We start from the raw sequence: 25495 nt of genomic DNA on the forward strand, positions 1-25495 counted from the left end.
TAATAATAATAATAATAATAATAATAATAATAATAATAATAATAATAATAATAATAATAATTTTAAAACTTTTTAAAATTATAATTATTATAATTATTCTCCATGCTCCCTAAAAGACCACCTCCCTGAATCCAATCCACTCTCTTTCCCTTTGTAACAGTTGCCTCTGGTTTAACTCCACTTTCACTGGCCTGGCTCAGTGCTATGGAATTCCGGAAGTTGGAGTTTGTTGTGGGGTCCTTGGCTCAAGGCTATGGAATTCTGGGAGCTGGAGTTTGTTGCTCCCCCCAGCCTCCCATCTCTCCCTCCATCCTCCTGTTCATTCCCTCCATCCCTGTCATCTACCCTTCCGAGTAACGGAAGCAATTGGGGCAAAATTGCAGCACAGCATCATGGGAACTTTGCCTCTTTGGAGGTTTGAGGGGGTGTACCAGGAGGGAAGCAAAGTTGCATTCCACACCAGACCAATTTGGATTCACTGTGGAAGTGCCACGGAAGGAGCTCCCATAGAAATGAATTGCATGTGAAAACACATTCACGTTTATGACATGAATCGGTATTGTTGGACCCTCAGTCACCCTGGATCTGAGGTGAAAAATCTCCAAAAAGCTCCGTGTGATATACTCCTCTGACTTATTGTGATTCTAAGGTAAACCTATCACAGGGTTTTCTTGGCAAAATCTATTCAGTGAAGGTGTGCCTTTGCCTGCTTCTGAGACTGCGAATTGCCCAAGGCCATCCAGTGATTTTCTATGGCTGAGGGGGGATTTGAACCCTAGTCTCCATAAACCCACAACTCAAACCACTACACTCAAACCATTACACTGCATTATCTCTCATAATAAGGGAAAAATCCCTCCTCAGTGGCCCAAGTCCCTCTCAGAAACCGGAATTTGTTCTCTAATAATGTCTTTCCCCTCCATTTCTCCTTTAAAAAGATTACAGGAAGTGACATGATATCACTTTGGATTATCATTCTGAAGGAGAAATGGAAACAAAACAGGGTATTTTCATAAATGAGGAATGGGCAACATGTGGCAGGTACTCTGCATACATCCTTGTGTCCTTTTGTGCCCTTGCCCACTGTCCCCAAGGGCACTATGTTGATGCTGCCATTGCTATTGTTGCTACTGCTACACTTGATTTGGCTGCTAAAATGTTGGTGTGAAAAACATTGCCTTTTCTTTAGACGTATCCTTCTGTCTCTAAACAAGGTTGATGCCTCTTAATTATACTTCTTACAAGTAGATTCATATTCCTGGAAGGCCACATCTACTTGCAAGCCAGAACTATTGGAAGTGTGTGTCTTGTTTAAAGCCTAAATGGAAAAGAGAAGCACTGTGTATTGTACTGCTGTGCCACGGAATTTTGGCATCGATATAACCATCAGCAGCATTGGATGACCCACTGTGGGTTCCATGAGATGACTCCCCAAGACTGTTGCAATAAATCTTGACTGAAAGGTTTGAGTTAAACGTTATCAGTCTCATACATTTCCAACATGTCACATAGCCTATCAGGCTATGGTGAATCATACCACTCATGGCTCATGGACAGAGCACAGAGTTTAACAAGAATTGCCACTAATTCATAATCCCACAAGAAAACTTACTACAATAACAAATGTGTTTATAGCTTGGAATATAGCCATTGCTGTGGTAGTAGTGTATCTACATCCCAATGCATCCTTGAAATGACAACCAGTTTTGGTTCTGCTTCAGCTGATGAGAAAAAAAAATCAATAAATCATATTTCTGCTGTTGTGCCTATGTGCAAGCTTTCCAGCTGTAATTGAAGAAAAATAATGAAAATGCTTTAATTGAAAACTGAGTTCTAGCATGGGGACTGAAAGTGGATGACCTTTAAAATTGCTTACACAACAAAAGCACCAATGCACATGAACAGGTAGCAGAAGGTCAGGACAAAGGCAAAGTTGACATCAATGCAGTTGAAATGATATCTGGAATTCTGGATTAAAGAATATAGAAGGTTGAATGCGGGGGACCTCTTTACTACACTGGTGTTAGGAAGGATCGAATTAGGGGAATTTAATTAGCTCAAATTTACGAGATGCGTGTCCTAACAGCGCATGCAGCAGGATCGTGTCCCTATGTGTATACCAGAGGTCATCTAGTCCAACCCCAAGAAACAGAGACTCCAATGCCAATGAGTTGCAATTAAAATATAAACATTTATTAAAGCCACACAACAAAAAGGGATCACACATGCACACACACATTCAGTGCTAAAGCAAGGGAGGGGAAGAGTTTGGGGGGGGGGTAAAGGAGAAAGGATAGAGGCACAGTTGAAATAATTACCTTAGGAGCCTTCTCCAAGCGACGGATGTGAGGGATGTTGGAAGGTGGACACGGCTGCGGGGAACGGGGAAAGCAAGCGGCAACCACGGTGGCTAGGAGCTAAGTTCCAGCGGGCTAAGCTAACAAGAGGCTCAAAAGAGACAGTGGGCTTTGGCTTGCCCAAGTTTCAGCGGGGCGCAGTGCCCAAGAAAGCTCCGGAGCAGTTGCTCGACAGAGTTAGAGCTCACAAGCCCAAAGGAGGGCTGGAATCTGGGTCTTATTTATACTGCGAAACATATCCTCAGGCTATAGCTACGTGCAGAACAAAGGTCTTGATGGCTATCTATTGGCTAAGTCTAAAGTTAAACAATGGATACACAAAAAGGGTCTGCCATCAATAGATGAGGCAAACTTCCTTTGTCCTCATTCTCTCAGGTTGCCAGTGAAACTGGAATGGCAACTCCCAGAACTGGTTCTAAAAGGCTTAAATCTACCTTTTCCTTATAGCCATGTCTTGCAAGGCTTCCTGGCTATGTGGTCAGCTTGCTTTTGGGATAATGGCGGTTGTGATGGGGTCAGTCAGGGGTCATGATTTTTGATCGCTTGGCACCCAAAATTTATATAAATCCAAACTCGATAACACTGACATTTCCCATAAACTCCTGGAGGAAATATGGAGGAAACTTGTGCGAGAGCACTGTCCCTTAACAATACCCAGTGAGCAGTATTACCCTTTTCTCCCTTCTCCTTTGCTCTTTGTAAAAACATTCCAGCCGGAAATGAAAGTGATGACTGTTACTGCACTTATGTTTCTGTCCCCTGTGAGGGAAAGAGAAACTGCAAAGCTTGTAGCTGCTGGAATTGTCTTCATAGGAGGAAGCAGGCACCATGAACCACCTCTCTGTTCACTCTCTGCGGACACTTATGTGGTTTGGTGGATAGACACAGGGACATAATAAGCTGCCTTGTACTGGGTTAGAACGTTGATCCATTTAACCCAGCATTGTTAACTGTGACTGGTAGGGGTCCCACAGGGTTAGAGGTGGGATTCTCTCCTAGCCTTATCTAGGCATCTGAGATATTTCATGGTAGTCTTCCATCCCAGTTCTACTCAAACCTCTCCCTACTTAACATCTGAAACCAAATAAGATCAGATTGTTCAGGATGGCAGGGACCATTATGCTGAACTCTGGGACACCTGTATTTAAATCCCTCACTGGTTGCATGTAGAATACGATTGTGATCCACTGCTCTCTCTGCCATCTTTCAGAGTTCCAGCTGTCCACCAGAAAAAACCAACAACAATGAAAAAGATTCCTTCATTGCATTGTGAACACAGAGACATCTATGAGGTCTTTACAGTTTTTAAAACACTACTGGTACTCGCTGTTGCTCAAAACAGGGTGCTTTTAGAGGTCAATGGCGAGTTTCCAAAGCAAAGCTATCAGTGAACCAGCTCAGCAGCAGACTGTTGACCTGCAGATGGCACTGGATTTACATTTACTCCAGTTTCTTTGTTGTACTGTTGGCTTTCTGAAGAAACCACCAATCCCATTTCTTCTCTGCCCACTGCATTCTTTAATTGGCTGTGATTAAAGCAATTAAAGAAATAAAATAGATTACTACCTGCCAGAGAATTGGACTGGCCTCTTCGGTGTGCTATGTGGAGTGAGAACTCTTGATAAAGGGAACACTCATAAGGTAGGAGATGATAATAATAAACATTTCATCCTCTTCAATAAGACATTTTTGCAAAAAACAATTGGGCTTTAGAGGTTACTGTCAGTAAAATTTGATTCATGAGACCAATTATATATATGACAAGTTCATAGTTGCAAAGAGACTGTCTAGTTTTCCTCGAGAGAAACTTCAAGAAGGTTGTGTTCAAAGCAAAGGAGAAAGAAATACAACAATCCTTTTGGCTCTTCTTTATAAGTGAATCCTGGAAACTAAAATTAACTCTATCTTTTATTAGTGAACAAATGTCAGTGATAATAGGTATATTAAAGCTTAGCTCCAGGTAATATGTTCGTGCCAAACAGATTAGTAAAGTGTAATTAAATATAATTAGATGTTTTGGCAAAATTTATTTATATGGAAGGATCTTTTGTCTTAATATTTTATTTAGAATCTTTTTGGATTGTTTATCTATTCAGTGAATGCTTAAAGTGGGATAATATAATTTATTATACAGCTTTTTTTAAAAAAACAAAACCCAAATGGCACAGAGGAAAAATCTAATGAGAGAAGAAAAAAAATGAAAGAAAAGCTGTCTACAGTCCATATATCAACAGAGAAGTTATATAGGAAGCTCTCTATCACAGGTTAGTCAGACCTCTGAGAAGTTACATTTTGAACTACATTGTCCAGAATCCCCCAGCCAGCATGACTCTATTCTGGAAGCTGATGTCCAAAATTAACTTCTCCAAGCATGGAGAAAGTACTGGTGAAGAAACCAGCAAACTAGAAACATAAATGGTGGGACTGTTTTCGTAATATTCTCCCTCTGTCTTGCTGCAGACTTGGTTGTCTATAGACCATGGAATAGAGAAATTTCAAACTGGGCCCTCAGGTGTTCTTTCTTGAGTTTTTGCTGAGCTAAAAGTCCATTCCATTATTTGAAGGAGAGGATGTGGCCATTTGGTCATTTTGGAAGTAGGGGTGCAAACTCCTCCAAACAGTATTGGGGATAGTGATGCTTAGAATGGTTTTACTCTGCCCAGCTGGCTGACTTCTCTGCTCTCTTGCCCCACTGACATGGAAGCCATTAAACTGCCATTGTCCACATGTCAAAAATGAGAGAGCTGGTCCCCATTATCTTTCTTCCAGAAGGTAGTAAAACAAAACTATACTACTGTTGTATCTTGCTACTTGAAGAAAGGGAGATTGCTTAGAAAACATGGAAGAAAAAAAAGCTCATTCTTGTATAACAGGGAAGGACTATATGATTTCTTATTCATATAAAATGTTTAGGGCTGATCCCCAATATGACTTGAAGGAGTTCTCCTTCCACTTCAAGAACTCTCCCATTCCAGTGCTGTTTTCCAGAACTGGAATCATCCAGGATTAGGGCTGCAGCAATCTGACCCCCCCTCCAAATTTAAATTACTATATCCAGAGCAGAAATGTCATGGACAAAAATGTCAGAGAGCAACTACAGGGACTATGACCATTTTACCCCCTTACTTTTATTGCCATTAAGATTTGAGCTGTCAGGGCATTGGAATGAACTGAGAGATAGCAGGTGAGGTATCCAGCCAAAGAAGCTTCTATTTCTTTGAATGAGAAGTCCAATTATATTCTTCCACTTTCTATAAACACTTTTGGATCAGGCTTGCCTGTTGATCTGGGCACCTGAAAAAGCTGCTTTTTCCCCCATTGTTGACCATTGATTCCTTCTAACCCTACTGCCTGTGTCTCAACCCACCACATGAACAGTATCAAACTGGCATGATTTAGCTTCTCCCACTTTATGTAGAATTTTCTGTGACTATGTTCATTTCCTCGAATGGGAAATTTGACATGGAAACAGTATGTGCAATGAGGAAAAGCTGTAAGAACCACACTCTATTTTAGGGCAGCACTTCGATGTTTCATTGAAAACAGCAGATTCCCCAGCATGAAACAAGGCTCTGGTGACCTGTCCAAGCAGGGTGTGCTTGTGAGTTTGTATTTCTCTCTGTCATGTTGTTGTGAGGTGCCTCTCTGCTTGGACGACTATCCACCCCTGAACTAAGGTGAGGAAAACTGTCACCTCAAGTGTGGTTTGTTTATTTTGACATCTCAAGCAAGTACTCTGGTTGTTTCTCCTCCAGCAGGCCAGAGTCATAAGCCAAGAATGCTATGGCTTATAAGTCTGGCTTTTCAGGGGAAAGAAAAGCCATAGTTGTAGATTTAGGCATCAAAAGAACAAACCACAGGTCCATTATTTTTAGTTACTTCAGCAGATGTGATCAAGCATCATCTCCATAGGTTCTCCTGGCTTATCGTGACATCCAAACTGGACCGTAGTTAACTCTAGTGCCATTATCCACAAAACTTCACAAAGTTGCCATTGACTAGACAAAGACCAACCTGAGCTATAATGAATCAGAAGTTAGCTCTATTGTGAAGTTGACTGTGGTGGATACATCAGGTGGCAGATCTAGAGCGGGAAAGACATTAAAGGTAATACACCCCCAACAACATTAGTGCCTGGCCTTGCAAATCTTTTCTTTAAAAAGAAAACATAACTCCCATAATAACAAAGTTTGAAGCAGAGCTTCAGTGGAGGAGGAAAAAAAATAGCCAAAGACAAAAATAGGCAAAGATTGAAAGAATCTTCTGGGGGAAAAAGAGAGAGAGATCTGTTTGGAATCTTACTGCAGAACCATTTAATTTATGATGCCTAGGAGGAGAGTGTACTTCTTGGCACTTCTTAGATTATGTCTGACTTCGCAGATATTTTATATGTTTTGCCATTGTGTTTCTCTGATGCTTCTATGAATAAAGCAACTATTCTGGTGCTTCTAGACTTTCTTTTCTTTGTTAACACTGACATTGCCACCCCTACCGCTCTACTGTTCGGTATGCCAGCTTGTTGCCTTTGATAGTCACAAGACCTTCCAAAGATTCCTACCTGAGTGTTTAAGTTCATGTTCTGCTTCAGTAAACCTCACAGGCCATTACCTTACTAATTGTTAAGAGTTATGAAGCTCTTACAAAGCAATGGATTGTCCTCAGTGTTTGGAGTAGAACATACCAGGACTCTCCTGAAAAGGAAGTGACCACCTCACCTTTCACTTCTTGCATCAACCTGATGCCAGCACCTTGAAAACAGCCTCTCTCTTGTTTGCCTTTTGGCTGACTCTGAGGCTGGGACTCTTGAGAAGGGTGTCTTATTATCAGCCTATTGGCACAGAGGCCTCGGATAGTATCGGAAACAAAGTGCTCTGTGAAGTAAGCAGGCCGGACCTCTGCTCACACATGATGATAGTGAATTACAATTAGGCAAAGATTGAAAGAATCTTCTAGAAAAAAAAATCTTGTATTAAAGCAACTACTTTTCTATTTCCTGTTCACACCCAGTAGCCAATCCCATAGACCATCTTTAGAAGAAGTCATAAATATCTTCCCATGTCTAAATAGCCTGGCTTTGACCACTTTTACCATCACACTAAACAAATAAGGAGAGTCAGTGTGGTGTAGTGGTTTGAGCATTGGACTATGACTGGCAATCAGCATTGGATTCGCTGCTTGGGCATGGAAACCTACTGGTTGACCTTGGGTAAGTCACACACTCTCAGGCCCAGAAAAGCTTGTGATAAATTCACCTTAGGGTGGTCATAAGACACACACAAAAACAAAATAAAAAACATAGCAAAAACAAAAACAAAATAAGGGTTATTGTGGAACTTCATATTCCCAGAAGGTGATGATAGGCAGATCTATAGAGGACTAGGATAAGGACACTTGATAACACAAAACATCAAAAATCTTTGGCCAGCTATTTATTTTCAATCTCATTGTTGGAAAAATTACTCTTTTTGCACTACAACTTCCAGAATCTCTCTGATACATGATTCTGGGAGCTGTAGTAAAACAACAACATTTTTTTCCATTGGCTGCTCAATCCCTCCAAACTAAGCCAATGTCATGTATTCCATACATTTAATTTTAATCCACAAAACCTGTCTATGAAGAAGGTCTAATATGAATGTGAAGACTAGTGGACTGCACTTTGACTGCCTCTACCCTGAGTATCAGTTCATTATCCCTTACATTAACCATACAAGTCACATGTTCTTTAACAGAGTGCTCCCACATGCAAATGTCTATAGACATGAATGTGAACACATAGACAGACAGACTTTTTTCAGTTCCTTGATATTCCCACATTCACATATATCCCAACTATTGTCTCTCCACTGTAAAAATGTTTCACCCTTCCACCAACACCTCAGTCTCTGTCAGTCTTCAGCTCGTCCTCCAGACTCATCTACTTAACAACAGCTTTCTCCAGCCAGCTAACCTCTAAGTATATTGGACTCCAATCTTTATTATTCCTACCCACTATGACCAATTAGGACAGGCTGGCAAATTAATGCAAAGTATTCCCATAGAGAAACGCTGAAGAAGCACAGGGCCCCATTCTTACTAACAGTGTGTGCAGCCATGAAGAAGACTTGGAGATTATCAAATGGGGACTGGAGTGAAGCAGATTGCTCTCCCTTCCTTATCCCGTCCATGACTACGATTGTGCAGAAGACATTCATACATGTCATTATCTTGTCAGCAAAGTGGAATTGTATTAATGGGTTCTTTTGTTATTACAAAATGAAGAGCAATGACAGGACAATTCCATGTCACTGACAGGACAATGACAGGATCGGTATAAAAGTCTTTCACACCATTGCAGTCACTAGCACTTCATGGATGAGAAAAGATGTCCAGATCAGCATGGCATTGTGTGAAAGTCCTACCTGCAAACATGGGCAAGGACATCCTTTTCCCTATCTGATAATCCCCCTTATCAGCATGTGCATCAGTATCCTTTCTCCTATTAGCTCTCCTTCATGTGTGGTGACTAGTGGCTTTCAGGTTAGCAAACCAGGCAATCTGCTCTGGGTTTTGGTCCAAATCCTAAAGATGACGAATCTGGTCCTCCAAATAGGATCAGCACCTTGGATAGATCCTTTGAATTTCAAATTAAAACCCAGACTGGGTTCTTGCCCCACTGATGTGGAAGCCCTCATCCATCGCTGAAAATATAAGAAAGTTCAGCTTTTACATTTTAAACCTGAAAGTTCCAATGCAATGTGCAAATCTTCATTTGAGCAGGCTGTCAATATGTTGTGTGAAATGACTTGTTGTCAGTCATATGGCTGTGGACTGGATGAAAATGCTGGAGGAATTATTATTATTATTTTAAAAAAGAAGTCTGTGAAACAATTTGTTAATGTTTTATTTAAACCTTTCACTGCCTTTCCTGAATGAATGACCTCTATATGGGGCAAATTTATTTGAAATTTTACGAAAATGAAGAATAAGCTACGGTCCAGAGAAGATTCTGCCTTCCTAATGCTTCAAGAAACTAGAGTCTAATTTTGCTTCCATTTATTCCTTTCTATTAAAAACCTTTCAATATGTGTAATTGTGCTTGACTTTATAGTCATTATGAAATTATCTCTGATGAGGATTCATCTCTGCAGTCCTCTGAATGAACTACTATGAAAATACTTCAGTTACTCAGAATGTTCTTGCTCACTCAGCCTTACAAACCAGATGTTTCCTTCCAAGTTTTATTAAAGTTGTTATTAGTAATGTTGTGGTAGACAATTTTTTACCAAGCTGGACATTGGTCATGATCTTTCTGTCTGCTTGTAAAATGAGTTCTGGAATGTCAAACTGGCAAAATTAACAAAGAACTGAAATTCAAAGGAGCTGGTTAGTATTATTTGTTATGTGTATTTTGAAGTGGTCCGAAGTCCATGAAAACCTATGCTAAAGAATTCACTAGACTCTTTCTCGGTTGATTTTTGGGCTTTATCAGTAGGCCTATACAAAGCTAGAAGCTCCTCCTCCTCCTCCTTCTGTAAAGTGTGTGAATTTCACAGCACATTTTTAATCCCAAGGTTCATAAAATGGCACTGCAATGCTGCTGTTGAAAAGATCTAGTCTGCTTGCTTCTGCAACTAATCCCCCCCCCCCCCCAATATGATAACCTTTCACCAGATCACCTTATTAAGAGCAATGCTCTGGTTTTACTGGTCTGGGGGAAACAAAACTTTTTCAAGCCCTAATTCTCTGCAGGACCTTGCAGAATGAAGGTTTCAAAAATGGACACTTAACCAGTGTGACAACCAAGTAAAACCAAGATAGAAGGGCATAATTATTTTGACTGTAAAAACAATTATTTCTTTATTTCTAGAGAAAGGTAGCAGCAGAAACCAACAGAACAGTTTATGCTCAATGCAAGCTGTTTCTCAAAGTAAAAGATGGGAAAGACAGCATGGAGGTAAAAACCCTTCTCCTAACCACTAAGGGGGTTGAGCTAATCTTAAGATACTACAGGCTAAAACACACACATGGGTTTTCTCACTCTCTAACATAAAGAAGATGTTTGGAGACTGGAGTAGAGAAGCTGGCATCCGAAAGAGATCTGAGCAAGTCAAGAAGAGAGATTATCTCTCTGTCCCTCTGTATTTAAAGGTCTTTCTAACTTGGTAGGGGCAATCTCCTAAAAGTGAAGAAAACACCTCTAGGTGAGGCAAAGCATGACCTAAACATGTGCTTGCAAAAGGGCAGAGGTGAATATGCCCTTCAGGTTCTAATGACTTTTAAGTGGTATGAGCAATAGAGACAATGGGTTGTGTACACCAGAAAAAGCCAATCAAATATAGATACAGTGTGACCTTGCCTTACATGGGGGAATCCATTCTGGACCCCCTGTGTAAGGCAAATTCCGCATATGCTTGAATCCCATTGAAAATAATAGGGCTTGAGCATGTGGCGGCGCACGGTGTGTGTGCCACAGGCGCAAGTGCCATTTCCTGTTTGTTGTGAAGCTTTCAGCGTAAGCTGAAAGCTGCATATAGCGCACCCGCATATGATGTGGGTACAATGTACTTACCCTCTTTGAAATCCAGATTGATTTGCTGGAGCTCTCTACACGTTTCACAATACCTCACAATAGAGGATGTATCACTCTGAGCCAATTGTCAGCAGGATAGGGGAGTTTGGAGTACAACTTCCAGTTTGCACTTCAGAATAAGGCTTGGTTTATTTTCCAAGATGGTCAAAGTGTCCAAGCTACCACCAGTCCTACCTGTCCAGTATGCTTTCTTAACTAGTTGTTCAGACTCTGGCAACAAATAACTATCCTGTCTTATACATCAAAGTTTAATATTTTTGTTTATTGAGCATAATGTGTAACAGCCTTGGGGGTTCTCATGCCAACATCAGAACAAAATACAAGTTAAAAGATATAGAATAAATGCAAGTAGGCAAGAGAGCAAGATTACACCCATGGCCTCTTTCACATCCACAGATTTCATTAAGGCCTTTGTCAAGACCTCAAATGATATTATTGCCAACAAGCTAGTAAAAGACAGGCTAGACAATACTGCTGTTAAGTGGATTTGTAAATAGTTGACTGGCTGAACCCAAAGGGTGCTTGCCAATGTCTCCTCTTTATCCTGCAGAGAAAGTGGGGTGCCATATAGTTCTGTTCTGGGCCCAGTGCTATTCAGCAACATTATCAATGACTTGGATGAAGGAGTAGGAATAGAGAGCATGCTTATCAAATTTGCAAATGACACCAAATTAGAAGGGGTAGCTACCCCAGAGGAAAGGATCAAAATTCAAGATGGTCTTAATAAATTAGAAAGCTGGGCCAAAACTAACGCAATGAATTTGAACAGGGAGAAAAAAAATGAAATGCACAGTTAAAGGATGTGGGTTACCTGATTTGACAACAGAAAGGGATTTATGAGTCATAGTAGATCACAAGTTGAATATGAATCAACAGTATTGTGCAGCAGCTAAAAAAGCCAAAGTTATTCTAGACTGCATGAATTGAAGTATAGTATCTAGATCGAGGGGCGTAATAGTACCACTCTATTCTGCTTTGGTTAGGCCTCACCTGGAATACTGTGTCTAGTTCTGGTCAAAACAATTCAAAAAGGAGGTTGACAAGCTGGAGGGTGTCCAAAAGAGGGGAAACAAAATGGTGAAAGATCTGGAAACCATGCCCTGTGTGTGGCTTAGAGAGTTGGGTATGTTTAACTTGGAGAAGAGAAGGTTAAGAGGTGATATAATAGCCATGTTTAAATAATTGAAGATGGAGCAAGTTTGTTTTCTGCAGCTTCATTTGGAGCAATGGATGCAAACTACGGGAAAAGACATTCCACTTCAACATTAGGAAGAACTTCCTGATGGTAAAAGCTTTTCAACAGTGAAACATGCTCTCTTAGACTATTGTGGAGTCTCCTTTGTTTTTTTTTAATCAGAGGCTAGATGATTATCTGTCAGGAATGCTTTGACTGTGTATTCCTGCATGGCAGGGGGTTGGACTGGATGGTCCTTGAGGTCTTTTCCAGCTCTAGGATTCTATTATTTTATTATACTATGTTTGCTCAGCACAATGTAGGCACAGAGACTATGCATGTCTAGAATTTTGAGGGGCTCATTAGTTTGTTGCAGCTAAACCAATAAAGAGTCCATTGTCAGGCTGTGCTAGTACTTGGATGGGAGACAGCCAAGGAATACCCAGTACTGGAGGTATATTTCAGAGGAAGGTAATGGTAACTACTGCTGGGTATTCCTTGACCAAGAATACTCAAAGGAATTCATGAGGTCACCATAATTTGACAGGTGATTTGGAAGTGAACACACACACAGGCACAGAGTACCTTAAAGTGTAATAAGTTTTATTGGGCATATGCATTTGATGGCTTCAGCCCATTTCTTCAGATGCATTATCAATGGTTCAATTGGTGCAATTGCTCCAGGTCTTTAACAGTGTATGGCAGGGGTCGGCAACCTCCGGCCCGCGGGCCGGATGCGGCCCACAGAGGCCTGCCGCCTGGCCCCTGGCTGCTGTTGCCGCCGCTGCCGCCACCGCCGCAGCCACCCGTCACGGCTTTTCGTCGCTCTGGGCGCTGCCATTTTGGACAGCAAAATGGCGGCGCCCATAGTGGCCTCTGGGGCTCTGGGCGCTGCCATTTTGCCGCCCAAAATGGCGGCACCCAGAGCGGCGAAAAGCTGCGATGGGCAGCCGCGGCGGCAGCGGTGGCAGGTCTCTAGGAGGCCCGCTGCTGTCTCTGGGGCCCTCCAGGAGGGCTCCGAAGGCAGAAGGGGGCCTCTGGGGGGCCCTTTGCCGTCTCTGGGGCCCTCCAGGAGGGCTCCGAGGGCGGCAGGGGGCCTCTGGGGGGCCCGCTGCCATCTCTGGGGCCCTCCAGGAGGGCTCCAAGGGCAGCAGGGGGCCTCTGGGGGGCCCTTTGCCGTCGCTGGGGCCCTCCATGAGGGCTCCGACGGCGGCAGGCGGCCTCTGGGAGGCCCGGTGCCATCACTGGGGCCCTCCATGAGGGCTCCGATGGTGGCAGGGGGCCTCTGGGAGGCCCGGTGCCGTCACTGGGGCCCTCTAGGGGGGCCCTCCAGCACTGGCGGCCCCCACCAGCTTTTTTGCCAGTGTCTGACGGGGCCTGGGGCCCCATCAGGGCCCAGCAAAGATGGGGAGGCCTGGCCCCCGGAGGGTGGAAGCTCCGCCCCCGGCATGTGCCCTGCCCCTGGAGGGTGAAGCTCCACCCCCGGCACGTGGCCCCACCCTGGAGGGTTGAAGCTCCACCCCCGGCTTCGGCCTCCCAGTCGCCTGAGGGACAGCAACCCGGCCGCCGGCTCAAAAAGGTTGCCTACCCCTGGTGTATGGGGTCTAGTGGTCAAAGAAAAAGGTGCTACTTGCTTCCTCTTCTTCCTTTGTTACTTCCTCAGTCTGATCCTTGAGTAACATAGTGCTATAATTGTATAGTGAAAAAAGGGCTAAATGGTTTTGCTTGAGCATACATTCAATAGTGAACTTTGGTTTGTCTTTTTCCAATGTGCAAAATGGATCAATTTACAGATACAGTTGGCCCTCCATAACAATAATTTTTTTAATCCATGGATTCAAGCATCCATACATTCAAAATATTTTTTAAAAATATAAATTCCAAAAAGCAAGCCTGGATTTTGCTATTTCATAGAAGGGACACCATTTTAGCATACGAATGTATTTAATGGGACTTGAGCGTCCACAAATTTTGGTATCCACCGGGAAGGGGGGGTCCTGTAACCAAACCCCAGCAGATACCAAGGGCCCACTGTAGTCTCAAATTGCTTTACAAATCTTTCTGTCTCTTCCTGCAGCTGCAAAAATGTGGAGCATACACTTGCCTTGTGCCATCTTCATCTTAATAATCACTATAGGTGATCTTAAGGTAGAGGGCAAAAGTACCCCTTTCCCAAAGTTTACTAAGATAAAAGCTGTTGAAAGAGAAGCTATGGAGAGCCGTGATGCTTCAGATGCACCACCTACTGAAGATGGCCTCTTCACTGAAGTAGCTGAAATGAGTGACACAACAACAGAGCTGTCATCTCCAAACTATGCCTTCAGAACAGCCACCACACTCTTCCCTTTTGAAAACTTTACTCTTGACTCATCTGACTTCTTTTTCAACTGCTGTGATTGCTGTCCTCCAACTCCAGGGGAGAAGGGAGAACGTGGAGAACCTGGAATGCCAGGTATGGAAAAGCAAATATGATAGCCTATTTGAAGTATTATGTTACCATTTCCTATTTCTGACATTTCCATATAAACCTGACTGTGTTTGAAGTGGGAAGACTCTGTAGGGAGCTAGGTGGCTGTGCCCAGGCTCTCTTCTGAGAGACACTAGTCTGGTATCCTCCTTTCTGTCTTTACACAGAGAGGTTAAGACTTTATTTTCTTTTAAATATTAATTTCAGGAAGACTTTGAAGACTCTCTGCTCAAGGGGACTGGGTCTTGTAGAATTGTGGTGTACTTTCTACCTGTGTTTTGTTTATTTGTTATTTGTATTTATTTATGACAGCTGTTGTCATTGAAGCAGAAGAAAGGCTACATACTGTGTTCAGTCATTTAGACACTTAGGCCTGGTACAGACGACCCCAAAGGGGCGGCCTGCACCTGCCCCTTTTTGTGCTGGATTGGGGCCAGGACAGCATCACCTGTGGCCCCAATCCGGCATTTTTCTGGGCCACTGAGAACTTTCACCGTGGCCCTGAAAAGGGATGTCCTTGGGGCTTCATGCCCCTGGACAATCCCACGCTAAAGAGGGTGGCCCCTTTCTCCTCTGCATCATTAGCACGGCTGTTTGGTTGCCATGCCAATGATGCACGCTCCCAAAAGGAGAAATCATGGCAGCAACCACACGTGCTAGGGTTCAAGAGGTACTGCACACTCCCAAACCCTAGTATTGCCACTACCATGCCCCTTTTGGCCCGTTTTTTTCAGGCCTTACTTAGGAGTTAGCTGCACTGCACACATGGAGTGCAATTCTAAGTAGACATTGTGCTTCTAAGAGTCTTCATTTTTAATGTGGTTGCAGTGATAATGGATGGGAAAAGTAGTTTGCCCTACCCCTGCAAGTTGAATAAAGTAACAACAGTCTGCCTGCCGATGTTGAACATTCCCCATCTTAAAAATAATTCTGTGGGACCTGACTGTGGTTGCATTTTCCATAGTTCACATGATACTGGCATTCTCTTTATTCTTGTAATAGGCAAATTGTTTTACATAATACAGTAGAATCTTGATTATCTGACATAAACGGGCCGGCTGATAGTGGGATAACTGAAAATGTCAGATAATACAGACTCCCCTCCCCCCTCCCCTTCTCCCCCCCCTCTCCCTTCCCGTCTCCTTCCTTCCCGCCTTACCTGCTTACCTCCCGCTTCCTCCGCAGTGGTGGTGGCTTCTGCCCCAGCTTGGCTGTGGGTGGTGGTGGTGGTGGAGTCTGCCAAGAATGAGAGGGCCGACTTCAAGCCATGAAGGAGAGGACTGGGCCAAGCCCCCAGTCCTCTCCTTGGTGGTTTGGTTTCCCTCAGTCCGAACGGGACTCCGCGGATTCCCTTCCGGCTGAAGGAAAGCAAGCCGCAAAGGAGAGGACTGGGCCAAGCACCCAGTCCTCTCCTTTGTGGCTTGAAATCGGCTCTCTCAGCCCCGGCAGACTCCGCCCCCCCCCCCGCAGTCAAGTTGGGGCAGAAGCTGGTGATGGGGCCTGGTGGCGCTCGTCGCCGCCACCGCCCACTTGGGGCCTTTTCTGTTTGGGGGTGTGTCTGGAGGCGTGGAAAGGACCCCAGCCACACCCCCCAAGTTATCTGACGTCGGATAATCTGGAATGTCGGATAACCAAATGTTGGATAACTGAGACTCTACTGTATAACTTTTTAATGATTATATATGTTTATATATTAAAAATAGGTCTTAAAGGAGATGTGGGAGAAAAAGGCCTTCCAGGTTTACCAGGAATTCCTGGATTACACGGCCCAAAAGGATTCAAAGGAGATAAAGGTAAGGACACAGATGAAGAGGATCACTGCCACAATTTTGCAGTGTTTTGAGAACAAAAACTGAGAAAATGGACCATCAATGTCATCCAGTCAATGAATGTGTAGAAAGGCTGAATTGAGATTGAAGCTCTTCTTTCCATTTCTGACTTTTTTGTGTTCTATTCCAAGTAGGGAGAAAATGGTTATGGAGACATTTTAATCCCCTTTTAATAATAGTGGATCCTGGAGTCATGCAATGAAGCTGATGGCAGAAGAGAAAAGCAAGCGAGTCTTCACACAGTACACAGTTAAATTGCAGACTGCATTGCCTTAACATGTGATAGTAGTCACTAGCAGGGATGGATTTAAAGAGTGATCAGATAAATTCATGGAGGATAAGACTATAGATGAGAACTAGTCACAATTACTATATGCTGCATCTAGGATTCCAGCATCAAAGGCAACATGCCTCTGAATACCAGTTTCTGGGGAACATCATACCCTTCAACTGTCCCAGTTTGGCAGGCACAGTTCTGATTAAGCCTTTTTTGTCCCATTTTTTTTCATTATTTCCCCAGATCTCTGTTTCTCTGTTTTCATCTTGTTTTCCCACTTTGCCCTAAGCATACTTCAGTTGCTGCAAACTGAGTTCAAGCTGCAAAAGTAGTTTACACTCAGTTAACTCAGCAGAGAAGGAAATGAGATGAGGGGGTTGAATCTCATCCTTCCTAGTAGGCTTGAGCAAAAGCAAATTGCTGCAGCCCCTTCTAGATTGTGTATCCTTCTTTATTAACAACCTTTGCCATCTTGAGCACACTCTGATGCTACATGGCCACATGTGTCCCTGCTTTTATCTATGAAATGTTGGAGGGTATGGAACATGAGTGGATAGTGCTTTTATAATAATTGCATGCTTGTGGGATTTCTCAACTTTGGTTACTATAGGGAAATATGCCCTTCTTATGAGCAGAGGACAACTCTCCAGGGCCTTGTCTGCACAGGTCAAGAGGCCCATTCCTCCACCCCCCTTCTGGCAGTATCTTGTCCGAATGATGCACTGCCCAAACCCCAGTTCTGTTGTAAACTGTTTAGACAATGTCCAGCATGTTCAGCTTCAGAAGTGGTGTATAACACCCTTAACCTGATTTTAAAAAATGTACCTATTACTCCAGATCTTCCAGGAAGCCCTCTGTTCCATGCTGAGGTGGCTGTCTGTGTCCCACTGAGCCACCCTGCATGTCTGTTGCTGTCACTAATTGTTCACTCTGAGCTCAGAACAAAGCACCCAGCCATGTGATCATCACGGGGCGCTTTGTTTTGACCTCAGTAGAGAGTGACTTATAGCTTCAGTGGATGTGCTGGGCAGCATTACCAACAAGTCTCAAAGATAGTCCCCGTAATGTTTTACCAAAATCCCAAATCCCCAGAATCCCCCAATATTTACTGGAATATTCAGTCAAAATCCCCAGAAAGAAATTAATTAAATTCCCTGGATTCTGGGGAATTCCCCGGAAATTGGCAACGCTGGTGCTGGGTGTCTCAGCAGGATGTGCGTCCAGACAGCCATCCTGTTGCGGACACAGAGGACCAGGTAAAGGGGGGGAGGTTAGGGCAGCTCTTTAGCCAGGACAATCTGGACTGTTGCTAGAGAATCCTGGCCAGTTCAGACAATGTCAAGATGTTGTATGACTGCAACTCCCATCAGCCTTTGTGAGCATAACCAATGTCGGGGAATGTTGGGAGTTGTAATCCATCAATATGTAGAAGGTTATACTCTGTTATCCCATTCTAAACCCAATTGCTAATCCCAACTAAAGCAAAGTAGGGTTGTGCAGCCTTGTTTGATTTACTATGCAGTGATTGATTCAATGGGATTATTTATTTACTTAAATATTTACATCCTGCCATGTATCCAGCGAACTCAGGGCAGTCTACTGGAAAATCAATTTGAACAATTTAAAACAATTCAAAGCAATAACAACAGTTTAAAGGCTAAAAGTATATTGAATCCTATTTTGGGAGAAAGGCTGGATATCAATCCCATAAATAAATAAATAAAATCTTAAATCAATTAACAATTAAAATAAAATGGTTCAAAAAAGAGTTAAAAAAATTTAAAACCTTCACTAGCAGTTTATATTATCCTGATACAATTTTGCTTTAATCTGGCAGGACTCCATTTGCATTCTTTATACGTTTTTATATTCAGAGTATATGTATGTAGGCTTTGATTTCACAGGTCCAAAAACATTGTAGAAACAGTTTGAGACTGCTTTAACTGCCCTGGTTCAGTTCTAGAGCATCCTGGGAATTGTAGTTTGTTGTTCCAAGGATTCTATAGTACTGAGTGAAGGCAGTTAATGAGGTCTCAAACTGGATTATTTCTGAAGTGTGTTTTGGACCAAAATCAAGAAAATACAAAAAATATTATTTATTTTATATTAGGGATTTACAATAGAATACTTAGTGTGCCAAAAGGCGTGTCCGCTGTTCATACCTCAGTTTACACAACATATAGGTTCTGTTTAGACCTTTAGCCAGCAATTAAGGAATAAAGACACAGAAATCCAGTGTGTAGTGTTCAACTAAAACTCTGAGAGAAAAGAATTTGAATCTTTACTGGGCTATAGAAACCCACTGGTGACCTTGGCCAAGTCACACTCTCTTAGCCGCAGAGGAAGCCAATGACAACCCCCCTCAAAACAAATCTTGCCAAGAAAATTCTATGATAGGTTTGTCTTAAGTGTTGCCATAAGCTGGAAGTGATTTGCCATCAGTTGCTAAATAAACAAACCAAGGGTTTGCTGAAATAACTCTATTAAAGACAAGAACTATGGCTGCATCTGTGCAGTAGAAATAATGCAGTTTGACACCACTTTAACTGCCATGGCTCAATGCTGTGGAATTCTGGGGTTTGTAGTTTGTGAACTACTTAGCCCTTTCTGACAGAGAGCTCTGGTGCCACAGCAAACTATAAATCCTATAATTCCATAGCATTGAGCCATGACAGTTAGGGTGTGAACCTGGATTATTTCTGCAGCATGGATGCAGCCTAAGACATCTTATACTCTTCAAGTGCCGTGTGCTGTTACAGTCTCATAGATTTGTCACTGGGCTAAAGCTTTACAGTTCTTCATTGGGAGGTTTTTTTTCACAGTCCTTAACTGCCTAGCAAATAGTTGTATCCATAGAGGTGGGGAAAAAAATCAAAGTACATTAAGATGTGCTTTTGTTTTAGCTAAAGAGAAGACATGGGATGTGTTATATCATATAATTTGTATTTCTGTCACAAATAATACTGTAAAAATGTTGTAGGAGACAAAGGAGAACATGGTGAGCAAGGAGAAAATGGAATCCCAGGCTATCCAGGCAAATCAGGAGAACAAGGTATGCCACACAGGATTTGAGAAGAATTTATGAAAAAGTATTTGGAATCTTTCTCTGGCTCAAAATTTTATTGCCAGCCTTTTAACTGGGTTGGCTACAGGGTGGATGAAACCTGTTACAGTAGCTTCTCTGGCTACTCATCTGTTTCCAGGTATAATTCAAAAATATTTGTTATCATCTATAAAGCAGGGATGGGGAATGTTAGATCCTGGGGCTAAATCTATCCCTCCTAGTCTCCTAAACTTATCTTGTCTTTCCTAGTTTGCCACACTGTTTTCTTCATCAGACCAACATTTGATGTTTTCTCATTTTTTCTGTAGAATCCCCCCCCCCCAAATAGTGAATGAAATGCTTCTTCAAAGGCTTTATTACTTGCAGTAAGAATTTTAAACTAAAAATGCAAGTTCTTTGCATTCAGTTGTTTTACCTTGAGTTCTGTTCACCCCTGGAGTATGGTGCCTGTGAGCAACCATGACACTGATTTGAGCCAGGGGCTCTTGTTGCCATTGGAGACAGAAGCTGCTTCTACACTGCAGAATTAATGCAGTTTAACACCACTTTAACTACCATGTCTCCATCCTATGGAATACTGGGATTTGTAGTTTGCAGCAGTAGCACCTTTCCCAGATGTCTGGTACACTGTTGCCTGTCTTGTCCTCCCTTCTCTCCTTCTCTCCGGCCCTGTGCTTCCTTCTGGGGAAGGGAGTGCAGAGCAGGGCATTGAGTGGGAATGGATGACAAGGTGGTGTGCTGTGGCTGCTGGTGGGGGTGAGGTCTGCTGCTGCTCAGTAGCCCCTTTCAGGTCTGGCGGGGCTGCTGGCTGGGTAGGAAAGGAAGATAATGGCAGCAGAACAGCCACAGACTCTTTTCCTTTTGTGGAAGAGGTAACTGCACCTAACCCCCATCAGTAGCTTCAGACAATGGATGGCAGAGATGTACTGGCTGGTGGCAGGGGGATAGAGGAGAAATTGGGATGGACAGGTGTTCACCCCACTCTGAGGTGTTCTGGTTTGATCCACAAAACCTGCACCCCCTAATGACACCCTTGCTAAGTTGCAAAGGCAAAGACTGCATTTTTAAAAATTGCAAGCTGATTTTTGGAGGAAATACAAGACATAAATAAAAATAAAACAAAACAAAATAAAACCATAACATTGAAGGTCAAGATCTTGGTTGAAGCTGGAGAAGTATAAAGATCTACCACATTATTTATCCAGTGGTCTAGGTGAAAATAGTAGCTAGGGTTCTCAGGGCTCCATTCTCTGGTTCTCAGGGTGACAGGAAGAATACCAGAAGGAGGCCATCATCTTGAACATTGCATACATGTGTTCCTGGCTCCCTATTGCTGAAGACTGATTTAGAGCTGTCGACATTTTTGGGGGGGTTTGGGGCAGTCAGACTACAACTCCTATATGAGAGCTAGCATGGAGTAGTGGTTTGAACATTGGGATACAACACTAGAAAGCAGGGTTCAAATGCCACTTGGACATGACAATGCACTGGGTGATCTTGGTCAGGTCATACTCTCTCAGCCTCAGAGGAAGGCAATGGCAAACCCCTCTGAACAAATCTTGCCCAGAAAACTTCATAATAGATTTACCTTAAAGTTACCTAAAGAAGAACACTTTTGTATTCTTAAAAACAGTTCTTGCAAAGATGTTAAAAACAGAACTGGGAAAAGGTGTGTTTTTTTACCCCTGTTCAATGCACTGCTTGAAAAAATTAATTTCTAATTAAAGACATAGTTTCATATTTGCTAGCCTTGGTGCTTATTATGTAAATGTCTTGCTCTGAGCCACTTGGGTTGATGCTTAGTGCACGATACCAACCGGGCTGTCTTTACATCTAACTCAGACTAAACAGGTTCAATGGCTTGGATAATTCAATTAAAAAATTGAACAAAACTGACATGGAAGAGTCCAGCTTCCACTGCCATCCTTGCTGCCACAAAAATCTTTGCATTTCTGCTAGTGGTGATCTTTGCAGTAGCAGAAATGGTGGTGATATGGCAGGAGTGGAGTCACCAGCATATGATGTCAGTGGAAGCTGGAGGATGTGGGAGATGTATGGGCTGCATTTTGGCCATCCCCAATTCAAATGAGGTTACTATTTTCATTAGCTGTGGATGGGAATAAAATTAGAATATATATCTATATATCTATATCTATATAATTCTACCCCTGTTCATTTTTTAAAAATGCAATGGTTTATTGAGCACTTAAGTCCAGTTCACACAACTTTTGGATATTATTAGTGATGGAAGAACTCCTGATGTCACAACACCAACCTGTAATATGTGATAGTATAAATGGAATCCTATTAGAGTTCTATGCTGGTACAATGACTGGTTGCACTGGAACTTTTATAAACTTGTGTAAGGAGGCATCCAATACTCCTTATGCAAGATTTCCTCCTCAACAGTTCAACATCAGAACGCTGGCTTACAGACTAGTTAGTGTGCAGCCACACATTTACCTCCACAAAATGGCCAGAAAATTGGCCATGGTGTGCATTGGGAAGCTACCAGTTAATCTGCCACAACTAGCCTTGCTGTCTCCTTTGCCCATGTAAATACAACAACATAGCTTTTTGCTGTGCCAGCTTTAAAAAAGATATTGGCCAATGGGTTCACTTGCACAATTGTATGCCTTATAATCTTAGGAATACAATATGGCTACCTCTCTTTTTGCTACTGGAAAGAAGGGACTGTGGAAATCATGGATCCATTTTAATTTTTGTAAGCCACTTTAATAAGTGATTTTTAGTGTTGGATTAGGGGTCTGAAAGTGCATGGTTTGAATCCCTGCTCAGCCATGGAAACCCACTGTGTGACCCAGCATACTCTCTCAATCTCGAAAGGAGGCAATAGTAAACTTCCTCTGATGAAATCTTGCCAAGATAATCCTATGATATGGTTGCCATAATTCAGAAGTCACATAACAACAAAGAACAACAAAGACAGACCCATTTCAGTGTAAAAGGAAGTATATAAAAAACATCACAACCACCATGACCACCACTCATATTGTTTTGAAACTCTTCCATTTTGTTATGGAAGGTTTATGATGGTAAAGAGGAGCAAAATGTGTTCCACTTCCCCTCAAAGATCTCACAGGACTGTAGGTCCTAGACCTTCCAGCCAACAAGACCATTCTAGTAGTATGGATCATTTAGCAGCTGGGAGGGGGATGCATAAACCAGGCTATATCTTTACTGGAGAGGGTGGCTTTTCTTTCTGACCTTGTATTCTTGTGTTTAACATTTCCAGGTGAAATTGGATTTAAAGGAGACAAAGGAAATCATGGTCTGCCTGGAGTTAAGGGGCAAAAGGGCTCCAAGGGAGAAACTTGTGAGAACGGCACCAAAGGAGAAAAAGGAGACAAGGGGGACCTGGGATTACCAGGTGTGGATGGTGAAAATGGAGAAAAGGGAGAAAAGGGAGACCTTGGTGAAAAGGGTTACTGTGGCGATCCTGGGGAAAAGGGAGAAAGAGGAGAAATGGGGGAAATGGGGCTCAAAGGAGAAAAGGGCAACAAAGGAGATGCAGGAGTGGAAGGTGGGCATGGCGAGGATGGGCAAAAGGGAGAAAAGGGAGACCCTGGTGTGAGAGGTGAGAAAGGTGATCCTGGTCCAATTGGCATGATGGGACCCCTTGGGATGAAAGGACTTCCTGGCTTCAAAGGTATGAGGGGACCTCCTGGGAAGAAAGGTGCAAGGGGTCCCAAGGGCCCAAAGGGTGAGGCCCCAAGAACCCAACGGTCAGCTTTTAGTGTTGGCTTATCCAAACCTTTCCCACCCCCCAACACACCCATTAAGTTTGACAAGATACTCTACAATGACCAGGAAGATTACAACCCTTTGACAGGGAAATTTAATTGCTCTGTTGCTGGGGCTTACATCTTTTCCTACCACATGACAATACGAGGGCGGCCTGCTCGAATTAGCATTGTGTGTCAGAACAGGAAGATGGTCAGGAGCCGGGAGACTCTCTATGGACAAGAGATAGACCAGGCATCCTTTCTTACCATTTTGAAATTGAATGTAGGGGATCAAGTTTGGCTGGAAGTTACACGAGACTGGAATGGAGTTTATGTTAGTGCTGAAGATGATAGCATATTTTCTGGCTTCCTTTTATATCCAGATGAAACATTGGACACCATGTTCTGAATATGGTATAGGGAGTTGAGTGAATTATCTAAGAGTGCCCCCCTTTCTATTATTTTAAAGATGCATATTTCCTAATCCAGAGCATAGTCCATATATTTATATTTCTAATAAATATACATTCATTAATGGAAAGTGCCTTGAAATATACAGCATTTATCGGTACCTAAGAAAATAGTATAGAAATCGATTTTGACAAATGTATGGATGAAGTCTCCAAAAAGGTGAAGTTGAAGGCTTTCACGGCTGGCATCCATATTTTTTGGTGAGTTTTGTGGGCTATGTGGTCATATTCTAGAAGAGTTTATTCCTGATGTTTCACCAGCATCTCAGTCTGGCATCTTCATGTTTTAGTTCTGTGCTCATTAGATAATTAAGGTTACAGTTTTTACCAATTGTGATATCAATTAATTTTAGGATATCACAGAGGCAACCGAGTCTTGCAATTCTGCACTCATGGCCTCTTTTAGAGCTGGCACTGGTATTTTAGAAAATGAGCAATTGTGGAATTGTAGGATTTTTCCCAGTGGGACTTGCATTTATCAGCTAAAAATATAATTTGATCATTTCTAGCAAACACAGGAATAGTGTTAAGAAAGATTGTCTATGAATTTATACTAAGTGCCAATGTAATAATGAAAATTTTAATGTAGAAATTGTAACATATAATCAATTTATTAAAGGAGGAGTGTATCCACTCATCAAAATGACTTTTGAATACTCATGTGAATTGTGTTCATCTGGAGTATTCACTAATAAAGTACAATGACTTCTTGATTGTGAATGATTTCTTCTGCATAATATGTAGACTAATCTAATGTGGCACAAATTAGGAAATCAAGCGATGAGGAACTGACTGATGAATACAGATGTGACAATCATCCCTCTAGACTGGTCTGGGTGTCATGAACAATATCCCCCACACTCCAGTAGAGGATAGTACAAACTATGGCAGTGCCTAATCTTCAACATTAAGTAAGATTTTTTTTTAAAAAAAATCTGCTTCATGTTAAGTAATAATAATAATAATATGTTTTATTTATATACCGCTATTCCAAAGATCATAGCGGTGAACAGCAAGTAAGCTAATTAGCAAGTAAGCTAATTTGCCCCAACAGTCTGGGTACTCATTTTAGCGACCTCGGAAGGATGCAAGCCTGAGTCGGCTGGGCCCTTTTGCTGGTCTTGAACTCGCAACCTTGTGGTTTTGAGTGAATGGCTGCAGTACAGGCATTTAACCACTGTGCCACCAGGGCTCCTTGCGCCACCAGGCGCACCCTTTCCTTCAATTTGCAGCAATTTTGCTGTTGGATTATCAATCAGATGTTCTTGAGATCTACACAGTTATAGTGCTATGATCTCACTTTAATTGCTATGGCAACATCCCACTGAATCTTGAGGTTTGTAGTTGGGTGAGGCACTAGAGCCTTTTGACTGAGAATTCTAAATACCACTCTTTAAATTGGTATAATTGTTGAAAAAAGTCAAAGAAGAAAGTGTAAATGCAGGTTTACAATCAAATATTATGAAAAGAAAAATAATGACTACAGATAATTTACATAACTTTATAGCAGATGATGAAGACATTGAGATAGTTCAAGAT

At 42.4% G+C, this 25495-nt stretch overlaps 1 protein-coding gene across 1 annotated transcript; it reads left to right on the forward strand.

The window, feature by feature from the left end:
• Positions 1-3984: 3984 nt before the first annotated feature.
• On the forward strand, positions 3985-23895 carry OTOL1 (otolin 1). The gene is made up of 5 exons (XM_042458534.1): positions 3985-3998; positions 14181-14555; positions 16274-16363; positions 19657-19728; positions 22997-23895. Exons 2-5 carry the CDS (start codon positions 14189-14191, stop codon positions 23893-23895), a joined length of 1428 nt encoding a protein of 475 aa, XP_042314468.1. The 5' UTR covers positions 3985-3998; positions 14181-14188.
• Positions 23896-25495: the final 1600 nt, after the last annotated feature.

The sequence above is a fragment of the Sceloporus undulatus genome, chromosome 3, assembly GCF_019175285.1.
Source record: "Sceloporus undulatus isolate JIND9_A2432 ecotype Alabama chromosome 3, SceUnd_v1.1, whole genome shotgun sequence".
NCBI lineage: Eukaryota > Metazoa > Chordata > Lepidosauria > Squamata > Phrynosomatidae > Sceloporus > Sceloporus undulatus.

Bases quoted from the DNA above. Each gene is read 5' to 3' on its own strand.
- OTOL1 (XM_042458534.1), top strand. From the start codon at position 14,189: ATGTGGAGCATACACTTGCCTTGTGCCATCTTCATCTTAATAATCACT. The intron at 14,556-16,273 runs GTATGGAAAAGC...TATTAAAAATAG, and splicing joins TGGAGAACCTGGAATGCCAG to GTCTTAAAGGAGATGTGGGA. The intron at 19,729-22,996 runs GTATGCCACACA...TAACATTTCCAG, and splicing joins AGGCAAATCAGGAGAACAAG to GTGAAATTGGATTTAAAGGA.